Source organism: Nyctereutes procyonoides, unplaced genomic scaffold, assembly GCF_905146905.1.
Source record: "Nyctereutes procyonoides isolate TBG_1078 unplaced genomic scaffold, NYPRO_anot_genome, whole genome shotgun sequence".
Taxonomy (NCBI): Eukaryota; Metazoa; Chordata; class Mammalia; order Carnivora; family Canidae; genus Nyctereutes; species Nyctereutes procyonoides.
Window position 1 is genome coordinate 14,807,276 of NW_026575082.1, and position 20,522 is coordinate 14,827,797.

Consider the following 20,522-nt stretch of genomic DNA (forward strand, 5'->3'; position numbering starts at 1 on the left):
TCCACCCCGGGTCTCCAGGATCATGCCCCAGACCAAAGGCAGGCGCTAAACCGCTGAGCCACCCAGGGATCCCTCCTTGATGCTTCTTGAAGCATCTCTCCAACCTGTGCCTTGGTTGACACATAGTGCTCCCCTCTCTGTGTCTCTGTTTCTTTGTCTGACTTTCTCTTTCCTAAAGACAGCAGTCATTGGACTAGAGCGCACCCTAATCCAGGATAACCTCATCTTAACTTGATTACATCTGTAAACAAAGACCCTATTTCCAAATAAGGTCAGATTCATAAATAATTAGGGTTAGGGCTTGAACATATCTTTTGATAGACACAATTCAACTCATAATAAGAGTTAGAGACAGTGCAGGTAAAAGAAAAAAAAGATAGCCTTTTAAAAATAGAGCTATTGGGGTGGGTAGGTAGCTTAGTGATTGAGCGTCTGCCTTTGGCTCAGGGCTTGATTCTGGGGTCCTGGGATTGAGTCCCACATCAGGCTCCTTGCAGGGAGCCTGCTTCTCCCTCTGTTTATGTCTCTGCCTCTCTCTCTGTGTCTCTCATGAATAAATAAATCTTTAAAAAAATAAAAATAATAAAAAGAGAGAGCTATTATGATTGGGTAAATGGAGCTGGAGCAATTGGATATCCATATGTGAAAAAAAAAAAGAGCCTCAATTCAAACCTGCTAATCTACAAAGATAAACTCAAAACAGATCGTAGGCATTAAAACCTAAAACCATAAAACTCTAAAATAAAACATGAAAATCTTTGTGACCTTGGCTAAGCAAAGATTTCTTAGAGATGACACCAAAGGACAATCTATAAGAAAATAAATTGATGAATTGGGTTTTATTAAAATCAAGAGCTCCTGCCCTTCAAAAGACATTGTTCAGAGAATTAAAAGACCAGCCAGACTGGGAGAAAATCTTTGCAAAGCATGTACCCGATAAAGGATGTCTATCTAGAAAATATAAGGAAATCTCAAAACTCAACAACGATGAAACAACTCAATCAAAAATGAGCAAATACATCTGGATACTAAAGAGGATATATGGATAGCAAACAGGGCACAAAAGATGTTCAACATTCTGAGTCACTGGGGTATCAGAAACTAGAAGCATGTGGGATACTGTAATACTCCTGCTGTACTGACTAAAATGATGAAGACTGACTATGCCAAGTGGTGGCGAGCATGGGAAGGAAATGGAACTCTCACACACTGCTCATGGGAACGTAAAATGGTAAAAAGACTTTGGAGAACAGTTTGGCAGTTAAACATCGCAAAACGTATACCCACTCTATGATTCTAGCCATTCCATTTCTATGTTTTTATCTGCGAGAAGAAAATATATACATCTGTACAAAGGCTTATATGCATATATTCATGGCAGCTTAACTTGTAATGACCAAATCTGCAGACTATCTAAATGTCCATCAATCAACATGTGAATTGATATGGATTAAATTGCATCTCCCCCAAATTTATATGCTGAAAGCCCTAATGCGTAATGTGACTATATTTGGAGTAAGAGATAATTAAGGTTAAAGGAGGTCATAAGGGTAGGGTGCTAATCTGATAGGATTAGTGTCTAGGAGAAGAGACCCCAGAGAGCTCACTTTCTCCCCTCCATGTGAGGACACAGTGAGAAAACAGCCATTGGCAAACCAGGAGGAGGGTCCTCATCAGAACCTAGCCACGCTGGCACCCTGATTTTGTACTTCCAGCTTCCAGAACTGTGAGCAAATTAATTTCTGTTGTTTAAGCCTCCCAGTTTATGGTATTTTGTTATAGCAGCCTGAGCAGACTGATGGATTATGAATGAATAAACGGTTGTGGTATATCTATGGAGACTGCTGCTCAGCAACAAAAAGCAGTGGACTACCGATACACACAGTGATGTGAATGAATCTTAATGTAATTAAGATTAATTACATTACATTAATTACATTAATTAATCTTAATGTAATTAATGTAATTAAGCTGAGTGAAAGAATCCAGATCTCCCAGACACAAAAAAGTACACACTGTAGGGGCACCTGGGTGGCTCAGTGGTTGAGCATCTGCCTTCAGCTCAGGGCATGATTTTGGGGTCCTGGGATCAAGTCCCGTATTGGGCTCCCTGCAGGGAGCCTGCTTCTCTCTGTCTATGTCTCTGCCTCTTTCTCTGTGTCTCTCATGAATAGATAAATGAACTCTTAAAAAAAAAGTACACACTGAATGATTTCATTTATATAAACTTCAGAAAATGTAAACTAATTCACAGAAAGCACAACAGTGGTTGATTAGAGTTGGTGGGGGGTTAGAGGCAGGTGTGGGAAGGATGTATTACAAAGGGATGTGAGGAGGTGACAGATATACTCACTTTCTTGACTGTGGTGATGGCTTCATGGGTATACATGTATGTTAGCAGTTATTAAATTATATACCTTAAATATGTGTTTATTGTATGTTAATTATACTTCAATAAAAACATATGCTTGTTATATGTTGGACATTTTGCTAGCTGTTTTCATGGAATATTCACTTACTTCTGAGAGTATTGTGTGGTAGGGATACAAGTGAATTTCAGAGAAGAATAATATATCCATAGAACAAGAATGTGGTCTATAGAGAGGAGGAGAGAGAAAGGGAATGGTGAACAGAACCAAAAAAGATTCCTGGGATGGGGAGAGGTGGCAGGCAGAAAAAGGAGAAAGACAACATGGCTGTTCACAATTTCCAACAGTGAGCACGTTATTTCTTCTTGCAATGTAGCTCTGACACTCTTTCTGTTGAGAGGTGGAGTTGTTTTTGTTTCCTCATTTTCAATATGGGGAGGCTTGTAGCTATTGTGGAGGTTACGTTATGTGACTTCTGGTGATAAAAGATGATTCAGTTTCTGCCTTTTCTTGTGATATTCACTCCTGGAGCTCAGCACCTGTGATGTGGGGAAGCCCAAACAGCCAAGAGGATGTCTTGTTGACAGCTGCCCCAGGTCTGGATAGCCAGCACCAACCCCCAGACATATAGAAAGGATAGATGACTCATCCCCAGCCTTTGGTCACCCCAGGTAGGGTCCTGGCTTCATGGAGCAGAGATGGTATCCTTGATGGATCCTTCCTGAATTCCCACCCACAGAATCTGTGAGCATGATAAAAATTGTTGTCTATTTACACCACTAAGTTTGGAGGGTCTTTTTATGCAGCAGTAGTCACAAAACAGGTATTGGGGAGGAAGGGGAAGACATGGAAATAAAAAAAAAGAGAAGCTAGGATCTAGCCTTTCTGAAAAATTGGAAAGGATTCATAGATAGTTTTAATGGCTTTTGAGAGTTGATACTCCTGAGAAGTGGTCTAAGGCTTTCTGGGATGGGAAGTAACCCTTGTCATCATAAGTACCAGAAAGGTGGCCACAGTAGCAAATGTATTGGAGTGAAAGCCCCCTGACAATCCTTTCAAAACCCAAAGTGTAGCCAAACACATGGGGTAGGATTTGCAAGCTTCCTGCCTTGGGAATAAAGATTTTAGAAGAATTTTGTTTGGGGTTAATGTCATAGTTAATTTCATATACTATAAATTAGTATTCATAGTTTTTGCCAACATGAATCACTAGAGACAGGTATGTCTCATTAGTAGATCATTTTATTTTTATTTATTTATTATTTTAAAAAAGATTTTATTTATTTGAGAGAGAGAGAGAGAGAGAGAGAGAGAGAGCACAAGCTGAGCAGGGAGCCTGATGTGGGACTTGATCCCAGGACCCTGGGATCACGACCTGAGTTGAAGTTGGACACTTAACCAACTGAGCCACCCAGTTGCCCCTAGTAGATCATTTTAAAAGGAGGATTCCTTGATCTAATTTTGTCCACTCCCTATTTCAGAACTTTGACCTTTAGATTCAAACAAAAGCCTCTTAAATCCAGGTATTTATTCATAAAAATATTTGAAGTTCTTTAGCTCTACTATGGAGATAATAAATGGATTTGAGACTGAGTCCATCTGCAACAAGAACTACTTGTAAAATGTATCCTACAAGTTAAAAACTACAAGTTAATGTAGTCCCACCACTATGAAGACTGTATCACGAATTCTGATGTCAAGGTCCAGGTCTGCATCACAAGTGAATTAGTAACAACCTGTAATCAATGTGCTTGCACTGATTTTGGCTTGTCTGAATTTTGTTTTCAGGATTTATGGATTCTTTCTTGTGTGAACCATCCCATCTTTGTCTTTGCCATCTGCCATGTTGGGATATTCTGATTTTTTTTTCCAGAAAACTCATGGATAATTTTTATCTGCTTGTGTTCTTGTTCCAGAATTGTTTCAGTCTTATTGATTTCTACCGATGTTCCTGTTTCTGCCCAACATGTAAATTATAGGCTAGCTCCTTTACCTGTTAACAAAGCAATGGCTGAATAATTTTACAGCTCTCTTGCCTAACCTGATCACATTCTGCATTCCATCTGGTGGCGATAATGCTTTCTTTTCACAGGGGCCAGCATTTCTGGTAAACTGTCAGTGGAAAGGGAATTTTAAAACACATTTGGAGGGAAGAGTCTCTTTCAGCTTAGAGTGTGAGCAGAAATGGATCTCTTATTCTGTGCTTCTCTCCACACTTCCTGTATCACACCATTAAACATCCTCCCAGAGACCAGAAGCTCTCTGGGAGATACTTTAATCGCTTCATGCCCAGTATCATGGGTACCACATTTGCAGGATGTGGGGCATGATAACCTCCTGTGGTTAGGATAACAGCTGTTCCCAGTCCTTAACACATGCAATACAAAGTGAAATAGTTGCAAAATTATCCTCAGGGCTAGTGACAGAAAGGAAAAATGTTATAGGGGTAATTTACTCACATCCAATGTGTCGTAGAGGCTGGTTGCTCACATCCAATGTGTCGTAGAGGCTGGTTTGGACTCAAGTTGATGCTTTCTTTCTTTCTTTGCTAAGTTTACTTATTTTTATATCTATCACACCTTGCCCTCATAGAGGAGGTGTGCGAACTGCCTTTCATGGGAAGAAAGGTTAGTCTACTGAAGTTTGATGATAAGAACTTGCTTGGCTGTTAGTGTATCATGTAATAGACCATAAAATACCACAGAGATTCTCAAAGTGTGACCCCTGGGCCAGCGGCATCAGCACCTAGAAACGTGTTAGAAAGTGCAAACTGCCGTAGTCCAACTGAATTAGAAACTCCAGGTGGGTAAGGCCCAGCAAGCTATTGTTCAACAAGTGTTCCAGGAGATTCTGACACCCACGAAAACTTGAGAATCATTTTGATAAACAAGACCCACAGAAAACTATTTTGTTCACAATCAATTGTGGGGCGAGGACAGATGAATAAAATTTGGTTCCAGCCTTCTGTGAGCCCATCCAGTGTTGGTGAACTGTATGTATCTGGTATATATTTGTATATATTTGCTTTGCCAATAGAACAGAGTTAAAAGTAGCATAGTGGCCTGTCTCCTTAGTGGCTACGTGGAGAACTCTCTCCCAAAATGAAAAATATGGGCAAAATTCACTATTATGTCATTGATATTATCAAACCATCCTTTACTCTCTTCGGAGATTGGGGGATGCAGAGTGTTCATGAAATTTTTTTTTTTAAGATTTTATTTATTTATTCATGACAGACACAGAGAGAGGCAGAGACACAGGCAGAAGGAGAAGCAGGCTCCATGCAGGGAGCCTGATGTGGGACTTGATCCGGGAACTCCAGGATCACCGCCTGGGCAGAAGGCAGGCGCTAAACCGCTGAGCCACCTGGGGATCCCATGTTCATGAAATCTTAAGATTTGGAACCATAACGCTCCTGTGTCCCGTGACTGAAAAAGAGTGCACAGCGTCATACTTCTCTGCTGCTGCCTTGGCCTTATGAATCAGCTCCAGCCCCAGGAACCTGGAGGCTAGGTCAAGATCACAAGGCCATCTCTGTGGTCCGCAATTAAACAAATGTGCAATAGACTTTCCCTTCTATTTAACTTTTATTAAAAGAAGTGCTAGGGTACTGAGATGCAGTACATCATATTTATTACCAAAATTATTAACAAATATACAAAACTTATACATGTAATTTTCTTACATCCATTTATTCTCTATAATACTGATTTTTGTTCAAGTAGGTTATCTACAGTATGTAAACATCCCTTGGATTGACCTCACACAGATTAGGAAAGCCCTCTAACCCATGCTTTTATCAGATACTTCTTTTTATTTGGCTTTCATTTGTAGCATCTAATCTTCACATTTGGCACATGGAAGAGACATGTACAGTGCAAAAGAGGCAGATTCTTCCGGTTTCGTCGTGAACAATCCTGCAGGGGCGCCGTCAAGGAGCCGAGAGAGCGGAGCGCTCTGACTCGATGGCCTTGGATTCGCTGCAACGCCAACAACTCCTGGTTCAGCCGTTACACTTGAGCACGAAGTCGATGCCTCTTCCTTCTCCCATCCCCCACCCACCCGTCATGCAAGGCCGATCCGCCTTAACCTGGTCTCAAAAGGGTCAAATACGAAATCCCATCCATCACCGGACAAGCAGGTTAATTTCACCAAGTAACAAAAAAAAAAAAAATTTTTTTTCTTCCCAGTGTTCTTTTGTGTGGGTTGGTTTTGTGCGGTCTGATGAGCCAGCAACGCTCTTTAAGTGGAGAATACAGTAAGATTTAAAAAAAAAAAAAAAAAAGAGGAGGAAAAAAGAAAAAGGATACGAGAGTCAGACTTTCCTTCAGCTGCCGCCTGTGTAAGGCCGGAGACGCTTCAGTGGCAAAGGGACAGAGCGACAAAGGCCTCGGCGACTGGCAGGGGAAAGCCAAGCTCTTCAACACTGAACCTTGGACTCCAAGCCCTTGAATACAGCGTCCCAGAAATGAAAAAGGAAAAAAAAAAAAAGAAAGAAAAGAAAAGAAAAGGTAATTGTGGAGTTTCTGCCCCCCCTCTTCCTGCGCTTCCTTTTGATAACCTAATGTGACCGAGTAAAGCTGATCCAGAGAGAGCCCTCTCCGCCGCTCACCCCTTCTCGCCCTCCAGCTCGGTGTGCCCACGGCGAGCGTCCCCGAGAGCGCCTAGGTTTGGACGCGCGCCCGCCTCCCGGCTTCCGTCACCACAGGGGCGCCGGCCCCTCCGACGCCCCGTAGAGCTCCGCCAGCTTCCGGAAGCGGGGCCCCCAGTCCGTGAGGAAGTCGAAGCTCTGCTCCGAGTCCGACGTGGCCGACTGCAGGGAGCTCAGCGACCCGGCCACCGAGCCGTCCCCCTCGAACATGTACGTCTGCAGGGAGTCGAAGGGCGGGGCCCACAGGTCCATGTCGGCCTCGTAGAGCTTGGCCAGCACGTAGCTGTGGACCGTGCTGTTGACGGCGCACGTCTGAGGCACGTAGCGGGAGAGGCTCTCAATCTCCGGCAGCATGTCCTGCCGCGTCTTGGGGGCGCCCCCGCCCTGCGCCTCCCGGGGGTTCCACATGGCCGCGATGTCGAAGGCCTCGGTGTCCTCCTCGCCGCCGCCCTCGTCGTCGTAGCGGACGATGTTCTCGTGGATGTTCTCCTCGTCGTCGATGATGTACGGCTGTTTCCGGTGCCTCCTCAGGGACAGAATGAGCAGCACCAGCACTGCGGGGGACAGAGAGGACGGGGCCTTGAGCCGAGAGCCCCGGCCGCGTGTGCCCCACCGGAAGTGGCCGTGACCAGCCGCAGGTGCGCGGGCAGGGGAGGGGCCACCGCAGAGACCGCGTTGGGGGTAGTTCCGAGCGCAGGGCCCACGCGGTTCTCGCCCGCTCTGCCGGGTCAGCCTGAGGGTTGAGGCAGGTGGAGCCCCGTGTGTTTCCCCGGCTGCCTCGGTCACAAGACGTCGCGGGTAAGGTCTCTCTGCGTCAGCCTGCCCCTCGGAGGTCGTGCGGGGGTGTGCGGGGGAGCAGCCTCTCCCAGGTGAAATCCCACTAATGAAGCCCAGAGCACCACGGCCTGCGCGCAGTGTGCGCTGAGGCGCTCAATGTCCCCTGACCATATTAGGGCAAGATTTCCTCATAATGTGGAAATCTTTTTTTGTTTGTTTGTTTAAAGATTTTATTTATTTATTTGTGAGAGAGACAGAGAGAGGCAGAGACACAGGCAGAGGGAGAAGCAGGCTCCCTGCAAGGAGCCCGTGGGACTCGATCCCGGGACCCCTGGGACCTCGGGGTCATGACCCGAACCAAAGGCAGACGCTTAAGCACTGAGCCACCCGGGTGCCCCTTTAATACGGAAATCTTACCATGTAGGTGGAATCCTGCCTTTTTTACATTGGTATCTCAGCAGGACTCCACTCTGTACATATATAATCACTTGTTACTACCTATGCATAGAGGTTAAGTGTGAATCAAAGTCTTAGTCTGTTTATACCTCCTTCAAAAAATTATCTAAGTGATTGCCGTTTTCCAGCGAGCTCAGATTCCTCAGAAAGCCTTCCATTAGAGAGGTGGTTGTGACTCTCTGGACCCAAAGAGGTTTGTGGAAGGGAGGGAACGAGCAGTGACATTTTATATGATTCATCATGTTATCAAAGAAGCACCACACTGTTAGATGTGCCCTTGCAGGTTTGGACAAAATTTTATCCCAACAAATGTGTTTTTTTTTTTCCCCCCAGGATGTGTTCACTGGGGTTTAGAGGAGAGATAGAGATAATCCCATTGAACTGTTTATCTCTGTGACTGAAAATGTTTTCCAGGAAGTGTGTTGAGGTTTTAGCTGTAGAACTGCTATTGACTTATTGATTTTTTTCCCCCTCTCTCATGTGCTTTGTTACAGCTGGTGAAGGGTAACAACTTGACAACACAGCAGAATAAAACTGCAGTTTACCAAGAGGGAGAAAAATGGAGTGCAGTGGTAAGCCCAGTAAAATTATGAACTGACTTAAATAATATGAATGTAGAACGTGCTTTTTGTAAATTGCAGTTGATGAGGTTGATGCCTAATATTTTTCCAAGTAGCTTGGATGACAAAAGGCACACACAGGAAACAATTACATACTCTTTGTATATTTTCTGTGTGCCAAAATGTGATTCCTGGACTACAGGATTGTGGGATTTCAGAGAAGTGGACTAATAGGGCCCTAAGGAAGTGGGGGCTTAACCTGGGTGTAGGAGGCTGGGGCGTGATCTGGGTAGATATAGGCTGGATAAATGGGATTCTAAGTGAACGTGCTGTGTTTGTGGGGTTCAGGCAACAGTGACTAAACTCAAATATTTTTTAGGCACTATGCAAAACAATAGAGAAACGGTATTGAATATGACATGATTTTTGGTTCTAGAAACTTGTAATCTAAGGAGTTTATAGACAATGATGATTCATACAAGACAGGCAGTGATAAGGGCTATCCTAGGGTTATAAGTGTTGCAAAGAGGATAGAGAGGCAGGGCTGGGTGGTTCTTCCTAGGGCACTAGAAGACCTTTACACAGATGGTATTGGAATGGTAGGGTGGTACTTAAGAAAATGCTAGGATGCAAAATTAGAAAAGTTCTTGGTTATCTTCTGGAAAGAATTCTGATGATAGAGAATTGGGTAGTTTATAAGACTGGTCCATCTTACATGTATCTTATAAATATTTTACATGTATCTTATAAGATACAAATACTTTATTTTTTTTAGAGAATCTGATGTAAATAACAAGTATTGGATAATGCCCTGAGAATCAGAGTCTGGGAAACGTGGTCCGTTTAAATGAAAGGCTTCCCTGAGAGAAGAGAATCAATTCTAGGGATGTTTGTTCTTTAGGTATTGCAGCCACAACGCAGAGGGCCTATGAGATTTTCTAGGAACTAGATATATACTAGAGACATGAAAAAAACTCTGTAAAGTCAAAATTAGTGTGTTTATCTAATTGTCCACAAAATGTAGTATTTTGTTAGGAAATCCACTGCAATTCAATCTGAACTCAGTTTTATGAATTCTCTTTTATTTAGGATGTGCATTCTTAGAGATAAGAATGCCTAAAACTATGAGGATTTTATATAAAGTTGCATATAAAGCTCTGCTCAGTTTAGTTTCTGAAAATTGTCTATTCATTCTGTACAATTCAAAAGATAAGACATAATGGGTTTGGGAGGCACCATATAAATTGCCCCTTGCACACCATTTCTAGCTTGAGAGCCGCTCTGTGCCAGTCTTTTTAAATCAATCTTTCTGTAATGATGGCTTTTTCTACTCTTTGTGGGCAAGGGTGAACTTATAATGTAGACATTTTCCAAAGATAGAAGTATGGACTGCCAGGCTGGAACTTTCTTCTAGGAGCAAATTTCTTCAAAGGTCTCTTGTATTTTATCCTGTTCTGCGCTCAAGGACTCTCAATGCCATCGTATGGACACTCAGGGAATTGCAGGAAGGAGTTATTTGTCAATGCAGATAGGGACCAGAAACCGGAACAACTCTCTGATCCAGGGATCTGAGGACTTAGAAAAGTTACTTATTTATATTGCTTCTCTTTCCATATAGCACTGAACTAAAACAGCAAAATCAAACCACATGTGGTATTTGTGAATGTTTTGTGAGAAGCATATTCCACAGACCTATCTAGAAATTCAGTCAAGTGCTGATATTTTGCACTCAGGACCTTGTTTCTTGGGTCTGACTCAGTCTCTTGGTGTATAGGTAAACCTGGGATCAAGGGGTTGTGTGGATATCTGCATATTTATTCTAATTTTAATCCACAGGGCTGTATTTTCCCTCATAGAACACTGGGATTTCTTTCCTGTTGAATAGTACTACTATCTACTAAGTTTGCTTTTTTCTAAGCAAATTATATGTGCAGTGAATTAATTCAATTAGAAGAGTTGGGATGTACGTGCAGATATTTATGTGGTTTTGTTGTTTTGTTTTTTTAACCGTTGAGTTCAAAACCAATTGCTAGAATAGCCTTATGTACAAGGGAAGTGGGTTGCTGCCTTGCTGTATGATTTGAGAGGAGGAATAAAGGGTCCTCTCCCTCACTAGTGCTCTCCCACTAGCCTGTCATCGCATCTTTTAATGTCATCCCAGTGGCACACAACCCCGGGTGCTCACTGCTCCTTGTTGGATGGCCACAGTGCCTCAGAGGGATGCTCATGCCCCCAGATAACTTATTCTCCCAGATAGCCATGGGGTTCATTCTGTTACTTCTTTTAGGTCTTTGCTCAAAGGTCTCCTTATCTGGAAGGCCTTCCCTGACCACCTCATTTATGATGACATCTACCCTTGTCTCCAGTTTCCTCAGAATATGCTGTCTTCCTTCTCTTCTCTGTAACACCATCCACCTCCAGAATTTTTTTTTTTTGGGGGGGAGCATTTAAGAGAAGAGCCTTACCACTCAGGTACAGGGATGTACAATGTAGGGTCTGCCTGCATTTCACTTCTGGCTCTGCCTCTGACATTTGGTCTTGGGCCTGTCACTGTCTCTTTGTGATTTAACTACTATTTATCTGAAATGAAAGGGTTAAAGGAGATGTTTATCATATCCTGCCCAAAATTGTCATGTGGATTCTGTGGTGTCAGAATGAACTTGACTTTGCTGTGAAGTAAGCTTTGTGAAGGCTGGGACATGTTGATCTTATTAATCCCAGCACCTAGAGCAATACCTTGGCCCATAATGGATGCTTGATAAATATATTTGCTTTGATCTGGCCAAAGAGGCCATGAGTTCCTTGATGGAAAGAACTATAACTATTTTCAGTTTCCTTATCCTTTCCCAGCCTTACTCTGTCACTTTTTCAATAAGCATGGTGTAGAAAATGGGTCTGAACAGCTGTGCAGAATGGTAGCTAAGTAAACACTTGTGGGACCCCACAGAATAGAAAGGAGGCAGTTGCTCACCTAAGAGGACAAAGATGCAGGCCAGGATGGCGATGAGGGCGCCCCGGCTCAAACTGACGGGGAGCATATAGGCCTCAGGACTGCAGGACAGGACGTGGCCATCGTCGTCACAGCTGCACACCTGGATGGTCAGCGTGCCTGTGCTACTCAGCACAGGCTGCCCGCTGTCTGCTATCAGGATGGGCAGGTAAAAGACGCTCTGCTCCTGCTGCCGGAAGCCAGACCTCCTGGTGAGAATCCGGGCGGTGTTATCTGGAGAAGACAGGATTCCAGGGTTGAGAAAGGGGAGAGGAAAAGTGGGAGGGAAAAGAACATGGAAGAATCAGCAAGTGAATTAATTTCTTGGATTGAGGAAAGCCAGAGGCCAGGGATAAGATGTGGGAAGGACAGAGAGGGAGCATCAGGCATTCCCTGGAGGCGGTTGGCTACAGCCGGCTCTGGTTTGTCTGGATCAGCGTTCAAATTCTGAAACCAGGATTTTTGCTGGCTTCTAGGCAAAACCCTGAGGCCTAGGAGAGAAACCCTTTCTGAGAGTGTATTTTACCCTTTGTGACATAAAGTGCCCAGGGCGAGCTGTTAGACTTCAGATCTAACCGAAATGTTCCTGTGAAAGCTTGATAGGAATGAACAATCACTGGCCACTTGTGCTTCCCGATTGTTCCCCCTCAGCAGCTTTCCAAGGCCCTGGGGCTGCTTTGTGCCTCCAGGAAAAGAATGCTGAGGAGCCCACTCAGCAGGCCAATTGCTTATTTTTGCCACTTTGGTTGGAATTCACTTTTTTTGCTCTTTTCTTTCATGCCTCTGAAACGCAGTCACCAACTCCTCCTGTGCGTTGTAAAGGATCTGCTCATTTAGCAGAAGCTTATTTGAAATCCCCTCATGACGTGATACGCTGTGTTATTTCTCCCTACTTGGTGGTCTTAGGTTACACAGTTCATAAGAACTTGGTGAAAACCCATTACTGATCAGCAATACTAGTTTTTTTTCCCCTTCCAGTTTTAAAGGGGAATAGCAAAAATTATTTAATGGGTTTCCACAAAGGTGGTGTGTGTGTGGGTGCATATTTGTATTTGCCTAGTGTAATGTTTTGGGATCTTTTATTTTTTTAATCTGTGTTTTCAAGTTTTTTTGAGTGGGTTTGAATTATAAGTCATATATTTTTTGTGAAGTTCAGATCATTTTCAGGAGAGGGAAAGTTTGAGAGATGTGATAGAACATGCATGCAGTGACTCTCAAAGGTAATACCAACACAGAAGGTCCTCTGGATGTGTTTTACATTTCACAAGGAAGATCTAGAACTTGACAAAAACTTCTGACAGCCTACCCAAAATAAATGTTACTAATTATTAATATTTCTGGTTCTCCTTCCCTTCTTGGACATATTAAAAGATCATTCTTTTGTACCTTCTTGAATTTTGGCATGTTTATATGATTTGCTTTTGATGATGAAAGATGAACAAAAGTGATTTGTGTCACTTCCAGGCAGAAGCATTGTAACAGCTGGTATGTGTTTCTCTGTGTTCTCTGGCCTTGGTGTGATACTGTATAAGAATGCTTAAGAGGGAGAGCCAGGCAGCCTTGAACACTGAGCTACATGGACAGCTGTCCCTGTTGCTCACACCCACAATTAGTTTTATGTGAGCAAGAAATTAATTTTAGTTGTGTTAAGCCACTGGAATTTTGGAGTCATTTGTTCAGCAGCATAGGCTAGTCTATTCTGATGAATACATGATCCCTTCATGAGCTCTTCCCCTTCTTGCCCTGCCTTTTCACAGTAGCAGTGATTGTTTACTGAGTGCTTATGTGCCAAGTACTTAGTCTTTATACCCAATTTAATTTTCACATTTGGTGAGATAGTGATAATCTGACACTATTACATGGGATGAGCTGAGGCCTAGAGAGAGGTTATAATTTGTTCAAAGTTACTAAAAAAAAAAAAGAAACAACAACAAAGTTACTAACTTAGCAGAGCTGAAATTTGAACTCTGGGCTGTCTCCAAATATACATTTCTTCCATTGTACTGTGTAACTGCCTATTTGGGTTTCGTGATATTAACTCTTGAAAATTTTCCAGCCAATGGAAATCCCTTCCTGCTTTGATATAGGCCCCTGCTTTGATATAGATTTTTTTATCTTGTATTTGCTTCTCTGTGGAGGAAGATGGCAACTGGTTGCCAGTCTGAGGATTAAATTAATATTTCTACCTACTGTACAACCCACTTGCTTTTATGTTTTTCCAGATTTAGTAGGTAAGTGCTGTTAATTCTGTTTCACAGTGTTAATTTTATTTTTCCAGAAACCAAGTCTTTCTCAAACACAAATCTGTTTTATTTTTCAGTTTAATCGAGGCTAGGTTGTAAGACTTCTAGAAAGCTTGATCAGAGCTGAATTTCACAAAAGTATTACATTATCACTTAATCAAGTACTAAACATCATGCTTGATCTCAGACTTCTTTAAGGTTAAAGAAAAAGAAAAAAGATCAGAGCTTTCCCTTGCTGAGTTTAGTCTTAGAAGAGGTAACCACTTGCAGAGTAACCACTTGCTGAGTTTTTATTGAATATGATAAATAGGGGTTTAGTAACGATATGTGTTTCCAAGGAGACATAAAACACGTGTGTGTGTGTGTGTGTGTGTGTGTGTGTGTGTGTGGCTAAACAGGCCCCATCTTCCAGTCCTAGTCTTAATGCTTACTCACTTTCTGATCGTGGGCCATTTGCTTTCTTTCCTTATCTATCAAATGAGACCATGAATATGAGACCATGAATATCGTAGTAATTAGTATTCTCGAAACCTTAGAGGATTCTTATAAATATCAAATAAAGCAAAGTATGGGAAAATGTGTTTGAAATCGAAAAATGCTATATACATACAGTCCTTTTACTAATACTTTGGGGATTAAAAAAATAAAGGCTCTACTTTAGATAGTGCCTTGTTCTGTTCATAAAAGGATGTAATGTTTTGGGTATAGGAGTTGGGGTCCTGACAATAGATCCACCAAATCAGATGTTGGTCAGTTTTTTTTTTTTTTTAATAAGCCTCAGTAAAAGATACTTATGGGATAAATTGTTGTGAGGAGATTAAGAGTTCATTCTTTCTATTGAAGATGTGCTGACTTTCGTTTTGGAAAACCTTCCAAGAAATGAGTCATTTCTTTTTATAGTCCTCATGTTCCAGTGGCCCATCTTTTTAAAGCACTGGCTCCATGAATTGGTGTCCAAAGTCCAAAACTTTGCAACATGTTGCTACATATTGTTTCTGCATTGATTCTGACAAATATTGGGGTGAAGGAATAGAGTAACACTTCATTGAAAATTTGAAGAAACAGTATAATGTATGATCCCCACCTTGGTTTCCATTGTAAAACCAGTCCTGAGGGGGTTGAAACCACTTTTTGTAGGAAGGATTTCCCCTGTGAAGCAGATAAATGAATATTCGACATTTGATCCAATAAAAATATTGGGATGTGTAATTGTGCTTCTGTTATGATTTATATTACCTTTCCATCTAGAATTATCAGAATGATTTTATGATAACTTGTAGAAGGTAAAAGGAAAGACTTGGAGGAATGTTTTCCTTTTAAGAGAAAACAGATTTAATAGTCTCAAGTTTTAATGGCAGGATATCGTGTGGGGTGGACTTAATACTTTAATTCTCAAATAATTGATGTTTGAGACTAAGACCAGGCAGGCCTAATCATGACTTTTTGTTACCCTTTGCTTAGGTCATTACACAGTGACAACTAATATTTTAGAATTGGAATAAAAATGTGGCTAGTAGAGTCCAGGGAAGTGATGACCTCTCTCCCCAAGGTCAGACAGCAAGTAGCAGAGGTAGCAACAGAAGGGGTTCACTTGACCCATTTAAATGATTTTTTCTGATCTTTCTTTGAAAATCATCTGGTGAGAGAATGGAAGTCCCTTCTCCTCCCATCTGTGCCCAAGGAAGAGTGTGCTTGGTCTATAGATTTCTTAGCCGATCAGAATGCTTACTGGAAAAGAGGGTCTAGAATTCCATTCCAGTTAAGTTGTAGTGGGGAGTGCTTTCTGGAATAGGGAATCGTACCTGGCTCTGTCTTTTTAAAATCATTCTAAAGTAATAAAGGTGTTTCAGTGCCAAAGCTACACTTTGTGATCCTGTTTGTTCTTTGCTGTCTTAGCCTTTGTCTCCCTTTTGTTCTGGGAGCTTTTCACTGTTATCCCCTTTGATGCTTGCTCAGAAATGTTCCTTCAGGTTTTTCTCTTTATCTAATTCAATTTCTGTCATTTTTCTGATTCTTCTCATAGTTACAGAACATACAGACATGGCTGTTGTCTGTGGGAATGAAGGAAGGCTTTTGCCTGTGTGCCTGGTGCAGTGTCTCACACAGAGCCAACTCTAAAAACATTTTTCGGAATCCGAAAAGGACATTCTTTGTCTTTGATCTGTTTAAACAAAACTTGTAAAGATGCTACAAATTAGCATTAATGTCTTTACTGCTACTAAAGAGCCTTTGATACAGTTTGCATGGTACAGTAACCAAAAGTATCCAGCTCAGGTGCAATAGGAAAGCATCGGTAGTCCTATCCTTCTGATTACCTTGGTTGTCCCTAACAGTGAAGTTGGGGTTGTTCGCAGCCTCAGGAGCCAAGCTGTAGTGGAAGTGCTGACCGTTGTGTGGGTCATCTTGGTCCACTGCACTCACTGTCTGGATCAGCTGTGGGAGTGAAATGAATTCATGTGCATCAGAGTCAAAAGAAAAATCATCAGGGCCCAGTGAGACCCTAAACCCCGGAGTCCCACAGTGTATTGTTTTTCCTAATGAGAAGGACATCCTGAGACTTACCTGGAAAGTATCTGTGCCATCACCCAACTCAGGCTGGAATTTGGTCTTCATTGTTGGGCCTGAGTATACTGACAGGCACATGGTGAATTTTACCTGAGTATGGTCCGGGGCTAAGCATCAACATAACCAATTCTCACACCAACACCATTGTTAAGCAATCTAAATAGAAGACGGGCTAAAAGAACTATGGGATGCCACAGGGTCCTGCTTGTCTGCCAGTATTTCATTTTCTCATCTCACCTACTTAACCTCATCATTTGGGTTAATGTTTCAGGGTCAATTTGCTATCTTTGAGAAACTCCTATTTAAAAATGACCAATACGTAGAAGAGAAGTAGACACATCAATATCTGTGTCAGGTTAATGGAATACAGATGGAAGGGGATAGGTCACAGGGCTGTTGTTTTTTGTTGCCTGGAAGGAGTATTAAGAATGGTATACAGCCCAAGACCTACGGTGGGAAATATGGAACAGACTAGAGTCAGAAGCAGAGCTTACGGGGTGGTGAGGAGAACAAAAGAAAGGATGGCTTTCTCTGGAGCTATTTGGCCCAAGCTTTGCCTTTTCCACAGTGCTGTTCAAAGTAGTAGTTTGCCATGAGGGTTATGAAGGCCATGATATAAAAGCTGTTGAAGGTGGACCTTGGTGGCTCGTGGGTTTAGTATCCCAACTGTTGATTTTGGCTCAGGTCATAGTGTTAGGGTTGTGAGATAGGAGCCCCATGTTGGGCTCTGTGCTGAGTATGGAGCCTGCTTAAGATTCTCTCTCCTTTTCTGCCCCACCCCTGTGTACGCATGTGCTATCTCAAAAAACAAAACAAAACAAAAAACTGCTGAAGAAAGCAGTGCAATATACACCATTAAAAAGTTAGCTGGCCAGCTGGGAAGGATATGAAAAAAGAGTTCAGAGGGTGCTCACCTTCCTCTATGTTTCCTCCTCTGCCAACCAATAGCACAGACACCTCCTACCCCCTCTTGGGCCTGACCCTGTAGACTTGACATTCCTGCTGTTAAAAGCAGGGTAGAACCCAGAACATCAAGGGTCAGTTGGAGGGCGGGTAGGCTCGTTTAGTTTTTACTTTTTCATTTGTAAATTAAGAGAGGTAATGCTACCCCTCAGTATACTGAACATTAAATAACAGAGAGGGAGGCTCCCAGTCAGGGAGTGTCTGGTGGTGGACACTGTGTTGCTCAGATCCCCCTTCAGTAAAGGGCTTGATGCCTCAGCCTTTACTTGTCTCTTCGAGGACTGCCTCATTTGCTGAGAGTCACCTAGCCACATTTACCACATCCTTCCAGGGCAACCCACATCCAGTGACTGATGAAATAGTAAAAGGCTCAGGCATCCCATCTCAACTTGCAAAAACTCTAATTTGAGAACTCTCTGAAGTCACCCACGGCTTGTTAGTGGGTCTGTGTCATAGCTGGACTGCTCATATTGCTTTGTCCTGCAAAAGTCCTTTTCTACAGGCATTGGGTCCCAAGGGCATTCCTCAATAAACATCTTATGCCAGAACTCCACTTCTGGTTATGTCTTCTGGTGAGCCCAACTGGCACCTGGCCTCTGTTGAATCTAAAAGTTGGGAAAATGGAGTTGTATAAAAGAGAGGGGTTGATAGAACACTAAACATGAACTTGCCCCACAGCCTGGTGTCAGTACTGCTTACACACGAGGGCCACCTTACCACCCCACTACCCCATCCCTGCTGGGACAGATCCTATACTTTCCATCTTGCCTACAGTGCCAGACACATAAAGACAAAATTTGGTTGTTGGGAATACAGTGGCCTGCTTTCCTGCTGTCCAGTCTCCTGGCAAGTCAGATTTTATTCTCAGTCCCATTTGCCATGCAATATTCTGCTCAACTGGTTTCATTGTGCCTTCAGCCATTGCTAGGTAATGTCTGATTTCTTTATGGGTCTCCTTCATGGCTTCTTGCTAGGAGGAGAGCACATATCCTGACTTGACAGGCACACAGCTGACAACAGTATCTGACACATTTAACACAAGGAGGCCTGATACGTTATAAACCAGGTGTGCCTACTGAGTAGTGTGCTTTTGAAAATGTTTGAAACATGTCCCAGAGCCAAACTCAAGGGGTAGGGTTTTTAGTATCTTGGGCTAAAGATGATAAATGTGACAGACTTGTGGCGCATGACCTGAACTTTAAGTCACAAACTGTGTTTCAAAGGACTGTCATTAGAAGATGTATTTAGAGGGGTGCCTGGGTGGCTCAGTCAGTTGAGCGTCCAATTGGCTCTTGGGTTCCTGAGATTGAGCCCTGTGTTGGGTTCTGTGCTCAGTGCAGTCTGCTTGTCCCTTTCCCAACCAACCCCCCCCCCCCACTCTGCTTGTACCTGTCTTTTTCTCTCAAATGAATAAATAAAAAAGAAAGATGTATTTAGAAGTATAGAACAGAAATGTAGAACAGGAGATGTGTGTTTGTGCTCCAAAAATAAGAGAGGTGATTAGGGGCACCTGGGTGGCTCAGTTGGTTGAGTGTCTGACTCTTGGTGTCGGCCCCAGTCATGATCTTGGGGTTGTGAGATTGAGCCCTGAGTTGGGCTTCTGGCTCGGCAGGGAGTCAGCTTGAGATGCTCTCTTTCCCTCTCCCTCTCTTTCTCACTCATGCATGTGTGCGTGCTCTCTCTCTCTCTAAATAATAAATAAAATCTTTAAAAAACGCAGGGTGCCTGGGTGCCTCAGTCTGTTAAATGTCTTTGGCTCAGATCATGATCCCCGGGTCCTGGCATATAGCCCTGCATTGGGCTTCCTGCTCAGCGGGGAGCCTGTTTCTCCCTCTCCCTGACCAACTGCCCCCTGACCCCCACCTCATGTTCTCTCTCATCTCCCTCCTTCTCTCAAATAAAATAAAATAAAAACTTAAAAAAAGAAAAAAATAAAAAAAATCTCCAAGAGAGGTAAAGTGCTATTGACCTGTCAGAATGCAACTTCTATTCTGAAGATGTTTAAGAAAGTAAGTGCTTCATTTCCTGGAGGAGAGGAAGTCTGATTAATGTGCTGCTTATCACCTTCTTTATCATGCAGATTAATAATTAGCTCTGTCATATATATTTGTTTTAATGAAGTCTTATAAAACACAATTTTATGTTATTCTTTATATAATAAATATGAAATTTTTTTCTAATATAAAAGAGAAATTATTGAAAGAAAGGTGCAAACACCCTCACTCAGAACTCAGCTACCATTGGGGTGCCTGGGTGGTTCTGTTGGTTAAACATCTGCCTTTGATCCCAGGATCCTGGGATTGAGCCTCACATTGCTCAGCAGGGAGTCTGCTCTCCACCACCCTCTGCTTGTGTTCTCTCTCTCTCTCTTCACACTCTCTCAAATAAAAAAAAAAAAACAACCCTCAACTACCATAACACAGTAACTATTGCTGTTTTTATATCCTGCCGCCACCAGTCTTTGTTCACAAGTAGCCATAATTTTATATAACTGCAAGTATGTACATGTAGTTTTTATACCTTCTTTCTTATAATAACACAGATCATTTCTTACACAGTAAAGTCAGCATTGTAACTTTTATTAGCTGTATAATGTTTTAGGTCTTCCTAGAAATTCAACAGATGTGGAAGTAGAATTGTCCCAGACTTGCTGAAAAAAATTTTTTAGGAGTGTTATAGACCATTGTACTGAGTTTCAAGAATCAGTAGATGAGATGATTTAGATCAGAATCATTATAGGACTTTTTTTTTTTCTTTCTGTGGCTGATGTGAATCACTTTTTCTTTTGACCAAGCTAGCATGGTGAAGATGTGTTAATCTTTGCTGAGTACAGGATGCTAGTATAACGTTTGGTTGTATTAACTAGTCTCTTTGCAGCAAGATGTCATGTTCAGAGAACTGAAAGCAAAATCTACCTGAATTACCAAAGCACAAATCCTTGCGTTATAG

General features: G+C 42.4%; 1 protein-coding gene across 2 annotated transcripts in view; it reads right to left on the minus strand.

Moving 5' to 3' along the window:
• Nucleotides 1–5,977: 5,977 nt before the first annotated feature.
• The window catches only part of LOC129514536 (cadherin-20), a 205,170-nt gene continuing 190,625 nt past the window's right edge, over nucleotides 5,978–20,522 (minus strand). The window contains exons 10-12 of one of the 2 annotated variants that reach the window (XM_055333180.1): nucleotides 16,361–16,478; nucleotides 11,785–12,036; nucleotides 5,978–7,574 (exon numbers count right to left, since the gene is read on the minus strand). In XM_055333180.1, the coding sequence (XP_055189155.1) occupies nucleotides 7,069–7,574; nucleotides 11,785–12,036; nucleotides 16,361–16,478 (876 nt within the window). In that variant the 3' untranslated portion in view covers nucleotides 5,978–7,068. Of the gene's footprint in view, nucleotides 7,575–10,270; nucleotides 10,389–11,784; nucleotides 12,037–16,360; nucleotides 16,479–20,522 lie in introns of those variants that run through there. The other variant, XM_055333181.1, reaches the window with a different exon arrangement.